The 13124-nt window shown below is 36.3% G+C and overlaps 1 protein-coding gene across 2 annotated transcripts in view; it reads right to left on the bottom strand.

The window, feature by feature from the left end:
* Positions 1-8104: 8104 nt before the first annotated feature.
* Positions 8105-13124, bottom strand: part of FYB1 (FYN binding protein 1) — a 148142-nt gene continuing 143122 nt past the window's right edge. For both annotated transcript variants that reach the window (XM_080804613.1, XM_080804614.1), the window contains exons 16-18: positions 12805-12838; positions 10306-10337; positions 8105-9424 (exon numbers count right to left, since the gene is read on the bottom strand). In XM_080804613.1, the coding sequence (XP_080660739.1) occupies positions 9402-9424; positions 10306-10337; positions 12805-12838 (89 nt within the window). In that variant the 3' untranslated portion in view covers positions 8105-9401. The remainder of the gene's footprint in view (positions 9425-10305; positions 10338-12804; positions 12839-13124) is intronic.

Here is a 13124-nt window from a genome sequence, read left to right as displayed (position 1 = left end):
CATGCTCCACGGACTGAGCCAGCCAGGTGCCCCAGACATTATTCCTCTTCTAAATGGAAGATGGTAGCCTTTCACCAGACTCTCTCTGTTTCCCTCACCCTCCAGTTCCTGGCAATCACCAACCTACTCTCTGTTTCTATGGGTTTGGTTTTTAGATTCCACATGTAAGTGGGATCTTGCAGTATTTGTTTTTCTCTGTCTGGCTTATTTCACTTAGCATAATGCCCTCCAATTTCATTCATGTTGTTGCAAATGGCAGGATTTTCTTCTTTTTAAAGGCTGAATGATAAATGATAAATATTATTAGATGTAGAAAGACGCTTACACTGTTTTTATACCTTGATTATTGAGCATAATGTTGCATGAACATGAGAGCACAGGTATCTCTTTAAGATAATGAATTGTTTCCTTTGGATATATACCCGGAAATGGAATTGCTGGATCATAGGGTAGTTCTATTTTTAATTTCTTGAGGAACTGTCATATTGTTTTCCATCTTGGCTGTACCAGTTTATGATCCCATCAACAGCATGCAAATTTCCTTTTTCTTCATATCCTCACCAGTATTTCTTATATCTTGTCCTCTTGATAATAAACATCCTAACAGGTGTGAGGTAATAGCCCATTGTGGTTTTCATTTACTTTTCCTGATGATTACTGATGTTGAGCATCTTTTCATGTACTTGTTCGCCATTTGTATGTCTTCTTAGGAAAAAAAGTCTTTGGACATCCTTTGCTCATTTCTAAATTGGGTTATTTTTTTATGTTTTGGTTCTGTTTTGGGTTTGTTTTGGTTTCTTTTGTTTGTTTATTTGCCAATGAGCAGTATGAGCTCCTTGTACATTTTAGATACTAACTTCTTATTAGATATGTAGTTTGCAAATATTTGTTCCCATTTCATGGGTTGCCTTTTCATTTTGTTGGTGGTTTCTTTAGCTGTGCAGCTTTTAATTTTGATGTAGTCCTAATTGTATATTTTCCTTTTGTTGTCTTTACTTTTGATTAATGACAAATTGACACAGGGAAATTCTTAGAATGATGAAATGGCTCTGTTTTTTATTTGGGGTGGTGGTTATATGACACTGTGTGTTAAACTTACAGAACTATGTATTTAAAGGGTCAAATTGACCTGTACATAATTTCTACATCAGTAAAAAGATGAAAATAACAAAATCATTATTCCAAAGGATAGAAAGTATAGGGGTGTAGTATGAGAATGTCTAACATACTTTTTTTTTTTTTAAGATTTTATTTATTTATTTACAGACAGAGATCACAAGTAGGCAGAGAAGCAGACAGAGAGAGAGAGGGGGAAGCAGGCTCCCTGCTGAGCATAGAGCCCGACATGGGGCTTGATCCCAGGACAAGTAGGCAGAGAAGCAGACAGAGAGAGAGAGGGGGAAGCAGGCTCCCTGCTGAGCAGAGAGCCCGACATGGGGCTTGATCCCAGGACCCTGAGACCACAACCCAAGCCGAAGGCAGCGGCTTAACCCATTGAGCCACCCAGGCGCCCCTATTTAATCTTTTATTTTAGTGGATTAACTTTCTCAGACCGAAGTATCTGTTTCCATTCTAACAGTATCCTCTTTCTTTCCTCCTTTTCCCCTTCCCTCTCTCTTTTTTTTCTTTCCTTCCTTCCTTCCCCTTCTTTCTCTCTCTTTCTTTCTAGATTTTTTTACTTATTTCACACACACACACACACACACACACACACACACACACACAGAGAGAGAGAGAGAGAGAGAGAGAGAGAATGAGCACAGGCAGGGGGAGCAGGAGAGGGAGGGGCAGACTCCCCTCTGAGCAGGGAGCCCGATTCTGGCAGGCCGATTCCAGGACCCTGGGATCATGACCTGAGCCAAAGGCAGGCGCTTAATGACTGAGCCACCCAGGCCCCCCTCACAGTACCCTCTTTCCAGATACACTTGGTAAACTGAGTTAGTAACCAGAAGGTACTTAGTCAACACGGAATCAGATAAATGATTTTTTTTTTTTTGGAAGAATATTTTGCTACTTTACGTTTTCACAAATTATGTCTAATATTCTGCATGAACTTTTCTGAACAATTTATTTTTACTTTTACTAACTCCTTCTAATAGTAATTAATTTAAAAAGTGCTGCCACAATTATGAGAATTTACAGATTATTATGAATCCTCTTTTAGTACTATACTGATGCTTCTGAAGTCTGGACTTTCTGTAAGAAGTGCTCAAAGACTTGAAATTATCTGATCAAATTGCGAGCAATGCTCAGCATGACCGTACTGGAAATAAAGACAGTGGTGTGGACCTAGGAGTGAGTCTCACAGCAGACGCAGGCATAAAGGGAACCTTGGCATTATGATATGGAGCTGGCTTTGCATATTGTGCAGAAGGTGAGCCCAATCAAAAAAATGGTTGGGAGGAACTGCTTCTCTGAGCAGAAAAAAGATTGACATTTCCAGATAGATTCAAGAATTTAAAGTGAAAGCAAAACTTTGAAACTTTTAGAAGAAAATGTAGAATATCTTCATGGGCTGGTAAAGGTAAGGAGTTTCTAAAATAAGACACAAAAAGCATCAGGGAATATCTGTTCAAGTGGAGCATCTGCATATTCTATCACTGAGCAGTTCTAATTTGGGGCATTTGCCATAGAGAAACCCTCATACGGTTGGGGAAACTCCAACATGAATGTCCATAGCAACATTGTTTATGATAGCAGAGGTTGGAAACAACCTAACATGACTTTTTTTTTTTTTTAAGATTTTATTTATTTATTAGAGAGAGAGAGAGAGCGCCCTAGCTCACAAGCAGGGGGAGGGGCAGGGGCAGAGGGAGAAGTAGACTCCTCTCTGAGCAGGGAGTCCGATGCGGGGCTAGTTCCCAGGATCCTGGAATTATGACCTGAGCCTAGGACAGATGCTTAATGGACTGAGCCACCCAGGCGCCCGCTAACATGACCTTAGTAGAAAAACAGAGATATCTGTGTTTTTTTTTCATTTAGTAGAATGCTTGCTATGCCTTTCCCAAACAAAAGGAGAAGTGTCAAAAGCAGGTGGCAGAAAAGCACAGACAGTATGATACTAGTCATATCAAATTTTAAGATATAAAAAATAATACTTGAAACATTTTAAAAGATATATACTTATGTAAGGGAGTATAAACAAATACAAGGGAATCAGAAACATCAAAATCATGTGCTGGTTTTCTCTGAGAATGAGGGAAGGGAAGGAGTAAAATTGTGATGACGTACACAGGGGTCTTTTAATGTACTCCTAGTATTCTATTTAATGAGAAAATTCATGTTTGAAAGGTGACTGAGGGAAAATGCAAAACTTTTATATTAGTATTATAAACTGAAAAATTGAATATTCACTAAAATTTATCTTTAGATACTAAGAAAGGTTAGAGGGAATTTATGATGAGCACAGAATGGTCATTAATTGGTCATAACTCAGTTTCACAAAACATTGCCCTGTTTGTTCACTCACCTTATACACCAGATGGGGTTTTAGCTGGTTTTAAGCTGTTTGTAAAAATCAAATCCATTTTCAAATGATAAACATTTATGATCTTTTGATAACAAAGAGACAAGTAAATTTTTCCTAAGTACTAAAGACAAATTTGAAAGTGGAATTCCTTCTTTTCTGGAATAATAATGAATCCTATCCCCTGCAAACCAGTGAAATAAGTGTAAAGACTTATAATTGACTAGTTTGAAGGATGATACCACTGTGAATATGTAACTTCTGGTATGCTAGTTAAAGGGTCAATCATGATACATTGTTACCATTTTTTCCCTGAAGTTATGATAGACTTCACAGCTCACATTCTCTGAATTTAACATTAATTAAATACATCTTTTAGTCTTATAAGTCTCTCTCTTGAAACTGGGTTCTGTACCCTATTCAACACTAACACTTCTGCTTGTCATCAGCATCGTAATGAAAAAGAACCAACAATTTTCCTAAATCCTGGCTTCTTTGTATCTCACTAATAATTTTCATTATCATTATTATTATTACTATGTGTATATTATTATATACACATAGAATACAGGATATCACAATAATAAGACCTCGAGCATGTTCATGAAACTTGAGTAAAGCATATGTCACATCTAAGTCTCATTTCCTTTGAGCCTGACTTGATAGAGTTGACAGAGAGTTTAAATAGAAAAAGGTTCATAGCACTTAGCACAGTGTCTAGCATACAGTAAGTGCTCAACAGATGCTAATGGATGGTGAGAATGACGGTGACAAGGCAGCACATATATGGAATTGACTCAAATACTGAGATTGGATGATTTTACCTTTTGAATACACGAGTGAGATACATAGAATAATAACAAATAGACTTATAATGAACATTCATCTTTCAACGGCCTCTCAATGTACTTGCCAGTGTAAAATTTGGTGACTTAAGTGACATTGACGCTGAAATGATTCAGGACGCTTGCAGGACCTTGACAAGCTGGGACAACCCCTTAATGATGTGAGGAAGGTCATCTTTAGTGTTTGGTCCATAAAATGCAAGTGTTTATGTCCCTTCCTATTTGACCAGAGAGTCCACTATTTCTGCAGGAAATTTACTTCTGACCTACCCTTGGTAACTTTTACAGGCAGGTGCACCCATCCCTCAGCTGCTGTTAAGAACTGGTTGCTGAAACTTACAGCTGCACCTTCAGAGAATTTCTCTCAGCCCAGAGAGGCACAGGCAGACACAAGGAGACTGAGATTGGGGGAGGAAGCGTCTGGTAGCCAGTGACTGCTGATGAAAAGATACAAAGCCCATCTCCCTTGCCTCGGGGCAGCTGACTCAATGGAGCCCTTCTTCCTTCTCCCTTCTCCCTCCCCTCCTCCTCCTCCGTTTTCTTTTTCCCCAAGAGTGATGTATTTTGTTTTATGAACATTTAAAAACAGGAATATTTGTCCCTTAGTCCAAAATTTTGTCACAATAGAATCTTAGGATAATTTTCAGCTCCCAGATTTAGTCCTCAACTAATCATTTTCTTTCTTTCTAATTCAACCATTTTTTAAAAAATTAAATTCAGTTAGAAAACATATAGTACATCATTAATTTCAGATGTAGTGTTCAATAATTCATCAGTTGCATGTAACACACTGTGCTCATCACATCGTGTGCCTTCGGGGGAATGGGGTAATTCGATGGAGCCACTCTTGCTCCAACTTTTTGTTCCAAAATCAGGCTAAGCATGGGCTGCAGACAGATCCACATCTTAGCCCAATTTCTTCCCTTGTGCTATCCTGCTTCCTCATTCTTACAGATTTTTTTTTCCCCCTGCAGAACCCCCTCAACATATCCCTCACACAAGAATTCCAGTCTCAAGCTCAGCTTTTGGGAGGACCCAAGTTAAGATACCTCCTAAGTATGTCTATTTCTACAGTTATGTTACCAATAGGAGAGATTTTTTTCTGTTATTTCTCTTCTAGACAAATGCACAAAATTTTTTAATACCTTGTGGTTTTGGTTTTCTAGTCCCGTACTCTTATTTAGATCTTGGAGGTTAGTAACCATGATACCTTACTGCACCTCTTTTAGATCTATGCATACTAAAGACGAGAAACCAAAAACAGAACAACACAAAAACAAAAATAAAAAACCACAAAAAACACAAACCTCCGGTCCCCTGGGGCATGTGGGTGGCAACAGCATTTCAGTTTCTTAACACAGCTTCTCCCATATAGGGCAAAGCTCTAACAAGCATATCATATTAATTAAAGAACAATAACCCAAATTTCATCCTACCTTAAAAAATCTTACCTCTAGTACCACTCCCAGAAAGGTGATGGAGAGTCAAGCTTCCATATCTGACGGCACGTGTAAGGTCATGAGTTTGAAAGGGAAGAGATAGTTTACATGCCTGAATATAATTCTTCATTAACTTAACTGAAATTTTTGAAAAATATTACATCATTTCAAAAATCTGTTTCTAAGAACTGAGATAAGGTGGCGATAGGAGGTATTTCCGTCTTCTTTGCTACTAAGAACTTGTCCACAAATAGCCTTGTATTAGCTATTGAATATTATTCTCAGCTGGGCAAATCCCCAACAATGATTTGACTTTAAATTTCTATTCCAGGACTTAGTATTTGCATCCCATCAGATGCCGAGGGGTTTGTGTGCAGCAGCCTTAGTTTTTTATGATTCTATTCCTGCTAGACCTTTCAGGGGCATTTGGCGCTTCTAACATAAATGCAATCTGGCTGTCCTAGACAATAACTGAGGTTTGTCCATCACTCACCCCCATGAAAATGCCCCTCGTTATTGGCAAGCTGGAGAGCTATAGTGTGGTCCGTCCTTCATCTGATTTATTTCCCATCATAAATGGCTGATGTTGCAAAAAAGTGGAAAAATGTATGTGTAAGAGGATACGGGGAGGGAGCCAGGGAAAGTCAGAGGAGCCATCAGAGAGCAAGGCGAGTCAGACCCTAATGAAGAGGGGAGGGAGGAATGTTGGGAAGAAGCATCTCAGAGTACTATGCAGGGTAAGGAAGTTTCAGCTAGGTAGTCGGAGAGATTTCAAACCACAGGCTGCCACCTGAGGGCTTCTGTACCTTTCAAGAACAGGACTGCCATGCTTGGTCATTGGCTGGGAGCAGTCTGTGGGAAGCCTGGTGTTGGCACAGCTGTGGAAATGGGTTTCAGAGTGTAGAAGGCAGGACCTTTGGTGAGTTAAACCTCCTATAGTTGGGGGTCTGTGAGGCTAATATTCTCCTGGTTGTCGAATGCACCCTACTGTTTTCAGACCATGGGATGAGAAAAGGAAGATAGAAGATAGAAATTGGTTGTAATTTGAGAGATGTTTGGATTCAAGGCAAGGTTTTCTCTTGCTTTTTTGAATGAGAAGAACTTCAGTACGTTTGTTAAGTCCACAGGGGGAAATCTGCACAATGGAAGAAGTTAAAGAAGAGGAAGAGAGGAAGAAAAAGGAGGAAAAGTTGGACAGGGTCTTTGTGTGTGTGAGAGAGAGAATTAGTTAATTATGAAGGCAGAAGACTTCAGAGAAAGAAAGAAGAAGCTGGATAAAGGTTATGGCTTTGAGGAGTGATATCTTATTCCCTGGGATAATGTCTGAATGTGGGTTGAGGTTGAACATTGTTGGAAGTTGAAGGGACTTGTGCTTGGTTTTTTCAATTTCATTCAAAATAGGAAGAAAAGCATCAGGGACACTACTGGAAGGTTTAGTCTTAAACAAGAGGTACTCCATCCTCTGAGGCTGAAGCCAAAACAGGAATGATTGGGCTTAAAGAAAGACTCTGCAGATGTGGGATCAAATTACGGGAGAGAAAGGTTGAGGACCTCAATTCCTTGATGAAGTAGGCGGCAAAGTTATCTGCTAAAGGTGTTATTTATTTGTAGCTCTTCTCACATGACAAAATTCTATACACTAAACTATAACAGAAATAATATTTAATATATTAAAATTAACATGTCAAATATGCCTTTTATATTAAGATGATTATCTGTTATATAAATCTTTTGTAGGCATTGTATGTGTCTGTTTCTTTGTGTATAACCCAAAACTCTAAAATATTCTCCTGGTTTAACTTGGAATTTTAAAAACTGATATTGTATTGAATTTATGTTATTTTCAATGAGAAAAAAAAATAACTGGAGATATACTGTCAGTGTATTATGTATATTTGCTACCAAATTTAATAAAAACAAAAACACCTTTGAACCATGTAATTTATCTATTAAAATAACTTCATCATATGAGCATATACTGGTTTACCCTATCAAAAAGTAGACATCAAAGTATTTCATAATTGGAGGGGGACTTGGACATCATTGGTTTCTAATGTGGGGCCTCAGACTTCCTGACTCTATAAATTGAACAATAAAGGTTGATGGCCTTTTCTTTCTTTCTTTCTTCCTTTCTCTCTCTTTCTTCCTTTCTTTCTTTCTCTCTCTCCTTCTTTCTCTCTCTTCCTTCCTTCCTTCCTTCCTGTCTTTCTGTTTGTCTTTCTTTCTGATCTATTTTCAAATTTTAACACCCCCTATGGAAATTGTGCATATGAAGGCTGAGGTTATAATGATACGAAATGATTTCAATTCAGTGGGGCCGCTCTTCAGAAGCTCCAATGAGACTTTGAAATATTAGAATACGGAAAATGCATTAATCATTATTTAATCAGTGAGTTTTAAAAATATGCAAAGGCTTCTGAAATACAGGATTTGGGGTTGGGAAGGATTATAAAAGTTTGAGGTAACTGATCGTAAAATTGTTGGGAAAAACTGATTTCGTCTAATCCTGTAATTTGCAGACGAGGAAACTAGTTTACCAAATATCACATCATGGTTCGTTGGTAGTAGAGCCAGCTTTAGGATTTGCCTATTTTGGAAGTTGAGAAAAAATTACCTAACATGCTATTTTCTTGGGTGTTAGGAGTCTTGCATTTTGTAGCATAGTGTTTAGTGTTCTTAGCATTTGGAATCCAAAGGCTTCACATTTTGTTTGGAGGTGCTTTGGGAAAGAGTATGTATGAGTAGGGAACATTCTAGTCCAAACACTAGGCCAACTTTCCAGTAAAGTGGTTTTTAAAAAGTTCCACAGAAGTAATTGAAGAGCAAAAACTTTCAAAAGAATCTTCATGGTGAAGAGGTGCCATTAAAGCCTAATTAATCTCAAAGTCCATCTTCCATTCTTCATAATTTTAGGGTAGTCCTCATTCCTATCTACTCTAGTTTCAACAGTACTTTAAACAGAGCACATAATTAGACTGTTAGTGGATGAGTCTGCAAAAAGAAAACCGATTTTGACTCTTCTACAGTTTTAATCTGAAGTGTGTGCACTAAATGCATACATTCTCATCAAATAATTAACATATATTCACAATAAACAAACAGGGACAATCTTTGTACACAAACTCTGCTGCCATTGTAATTTTTAGAACATTGATCCCACCAGCAAGAGAGGAGACAGTTGTGCCCCTTTAAAGATAAGAGGATTTGAATAAAGAATATAAGAGACAATCACAATTAGAGGTTCAAACGATAGTTTTCTATTTTGTGGAATGTTTTAATATTTTCTTCCTTATATTTCTTTATTCTTCCTCCTCATATTTCTTTAGACAACACAGTCATTTCTTCTCAATTTTTTCTTTCTTTTTAGAGAGGGGAGGTTGTCTCCTGATGGTCTACAAGAAGCTCCTTCATAACTGTAGCTGAACCAGAAATGGAATATTTCCTAATTCTTACAGTTCACTGATGCAGTCTCCCAAGATGTTAAGATCATTTTCTAAGTCCACAGTTTTAAAACTTCATAATCAGCATTTATAGCGAATGTAATAGGTAGTTGCATGCATCCATTTTCTATGATATCCAATCCCACGTCAATTAAAATTCAGACTTCATTTTGGCATCAAATGAACATAGCAGAATGAACAAGGCTGAGACCTAGTCATTGTCATAGATGCAACCTGAAAAAAAATATAAGTTTCAATAGAGTTATACAAAACGCATAGCTTCTAAGCATTCCAAGGCTAGAAATGTGGCTAATTCACACTCACCCAGTTTAGGGTTTAAAAAAATGTAGAAAAATGTAGAATTGGCTCACTTTGTGAAAAGTAATTACATGGAAGACCATATATGGATTTAATTTACATTGTTCAGTATATAATTCTAACAAAGTTTCTGGACAGATTTATTCTTTTTTTTTTTAAAAAGATTTTATTTATTTATTTGAGAGAGAGAAAGAGAGAGATGTGCCCTGGACACATTTATTTTTTATCAAAATGAGACTCAGAATTATTTTATCTGGCACTTAATTAAATGTATCTTTTGGTAGTTTTCTAAATGAGATTGAAGATGTTAAATATCAGTAAGAATCGTAAGTTTAAAAGGAAACTAAAAGGCCACATGAGTAACTCTATGCGTCACTTCAGTTGAGATTAATTTTTTAGATTGTAATTTATAAATATGTGATGCTAAAAGAATACTAGTGAGTATTATAGGTTATGAATTAAAATATGTATACTTGACCTACTAATTGGTCAAGTATACATATTTTTGAGGATGAAAGTTATTTGTATTAAGATTAATGGTATAATGAAAAGTTCACATTATTTTCATACTTCTGTTTTCAAAGAAAATAAATACGATTTTTCCTTGATTTCCAGTCGTGTCCAAAAATAATTTCTTAAATCATACCGGAGCATTTACCTTTCCTAACATTTTCAAGTGATTCAAATTCTGATCAGATTGAAAAGCTCTAATTAATCCAGCAAGCTATTTTTAATATTTGTAAGAACAGTAAATTCACTGTTATTGTTCTCAGTGTTGGGTGTCATGTGGGACTTACCATCAGCAATGTCATCGTAGATCTCTCCATCACTGTAAATGTAGAAAATAATTTTTTTAAAGAAAATATGTTCTTAACATTAAGGCAATCTCTAGATTAAAAAGTTAGTAATATGATTTTATAAGACACAATTAAACATTTAAAGGTGAGAAGTTAAATGTGAATTTATAAGTGGGAAGAAATTTTGTATTTATCTACATCATCTTTCATTCATTTAACCTAATTCTCTGTTCTATTCTAAAAACAACCAAAAAACCCACAACTTATTTCATATCATAGACATATGGGATAGGGGAAACATGCCTTAAGAGCACATACCATGCTTTATTCATTTTTAGATCCAACCGTGAGCCTAACATAGAGCTGTGCGTTATAAGAAGTGCTTATTGAACTGAACAAACTGAAAAATCATGGCACAATACTCCACTTGGGGTCCTAGTGGAGTCTTTTTTTTTTTTTTTTAAGATTTTTTATTTATTTATTTGACAGAGAGAGAGATCACAAGTAGGCAGAGAGGCAGGCAGAGAGAGAGGGGGAAGCAGACTCCCTGCTGAGCAGAGAACCCGATGTGGGGCTCAATCCCAGGACCCTGGGATCATGACCTGAGCCAAAAGCAGAGGCTTTAACCCACTGAGCCACCCAGGCGCCCCCCCCCCCTTTTTTTAAGTAATCTCTACAGCCCACGTGGGGCTTGAACTCAGGACCCGGAGATCAAGAGCCACACGCTCCCCCAACTGAGCCAGCCAGGGGCTCCCCTAATGGATTCTTTGTATTTGTTAATATCAGATTTATACTTTCACTTGAACTTCAAATATCAAATGAAATAGAATAATATTAAAAAAAGAAATAGAATAATTTTGACCTAGGTAATGAGTGCATCATTTTTGCACTTCTAATAATTTATAAATATTAATTATAAAATACATAAATATTAGTTTCAAAATGAGTAGCCAAGATATGGTTAGTATGGTGATTCTTATGTTATATAATTCTAAAAATATTTATGGTTATAGGCTGATGCATAATAATAGTTCTGACTACTTTTACACATTTTGGTTGTACTTGGTCCCGAATCTTTGTAAAATATTCTGTTCTATACACTTAATAAGTCCTTCCTATGTACGAGGAGATATAAACATGGGTAAAATGCAAGCTTTGATTTCAAGAAGCTTATAATCTAATGGAGGAGAGAATGATATACAAGTAATTAAAATAGGAAGTATTGTAAATGCGAATATAGCCTTGAAATGTAGAACACAGTTTCAAAGTTCAGAAATGTAAGGTGACTGTCACCTTGACCAGACTCACTTTTGGTCCCTGTACTATCTCTGCTTTTATCATGGAAACAGCAGCAAGCCCTCCAAGTTGCTGCCAACTATGGCAGATGCTGTAGGTTTCCTCTGTCTTCTGTTTGGATCCTTTCTCTGAGATTAAGGAAATCCTTAGCTAATGGAAATCTGATACAAATGCAAAGAGGACAGATTTTCCTATCATCCATTCAATAAACATTTGTTAAGTAATCACTTCAACAGATGGTGAACCAATAATTACTTAAACTATACTCTCTAACTTCTCTCTTCATCATCCTCTAATAATCACTGATGAAGATGTCCTATTATTTGCCACATAGTCGTTCCTTGAAATTTATATCTTCCATAAAATAGAGAAGTGCTTGCCTACCATTGTGATTAATGCTCTGAGAAAAAGAAAAGTATTATAATTATTTTTCTTTTGACTCTTTACTAGTTTCCTGACAAAGCATTAGCATTGATTTGTCTCTTTCCGATTGGCGTCAGGTTGTGCATGGATACAGTTTGTGAATCTTCCTTGATTTTTTTATTATGCAGAATTCTGTAAATCTTTATGTTGGCATATGCACATGATAATGGAGTTCACTTCTTGCACTGATATACTTGGAACAGAATCTTACAACGTTTGAGGGGAACTCTCATAGAACACTAGTACCAGACTGTGACAACATCTTATTCATAAGAATAGGAGAATCATTGATGACAATCTTTATTCTGGCATACTTCCAAAAAGGCAACTTAATACTCTACTATGCCTAATAAAGAAAAGCCCTCAGTTGGGGGTCAAATTACTAACAAGTGACATTAGCACCTACTGTGTAGACATTAATCGGTCCCTGATTAATTCAATTCAACCAACCGCATTTATCAGTAAGTGAAAGGCAAAATTTTAATGAAAGTGTTAGTGGTTTTCCCGTCTCCAATGTTTGCTATGTCTGTCTCAAATGAATGTTTATGACCATGAACTGTGTACTCACGAATGAGAAGAGTTCTTCTTTATTTGAAAGAGTGACGTTTTATGAAAACCTTAACTTTATGATGGGTAGTACCATACTGATATTAGTATAGCATATTGTTTTAAAATTTATTTATGACAGTTTAGTAGATTATATTTTTTAGATAGTATTAGGAATCTTTCTTAAAAAATTACATAATACTCTTTATTAGTAGTAGAAGAAAATGAACTTACTTGTCCACCAAGTAACTCCGAAGGACATAACCATCTATGAAAAAAAAAAGAAAGTAAATTTTATTAATAGTACAGATTTGAATAATCTTTACTGTTTCTTTTAAGAAAGTGAAATAGAATTGAATATCTAATGTAATGTGATATGATATAATGTGATATAGTATACTGAATAATTCTATTTCCAAATATGACCTATTTTTCTTATTCATGTCCACTTTTCTCTCCTTCCTTTCTTCTCCTTTTCTCTCTAATTTTTTTTCTGTCTCCTACAAGTCTCTTTTCATCCATTTACAAGCTTTCCCCTTAAAGATAAACAATTT

This window comes from Martes martes, assembly GCF_963455335.1.
Source record: "Martes martes genome assembly, chromosome: 5".
NCBI lineage: Eukaryota > Metazoa > Chordata > Mammalia > Carnivora > Mustelidae > Martes > Martes martes.
Note: the sequence above shows the minus strand (reverse complement) of the source record. Positions and strands in the feature narration are given on the sequence as shown.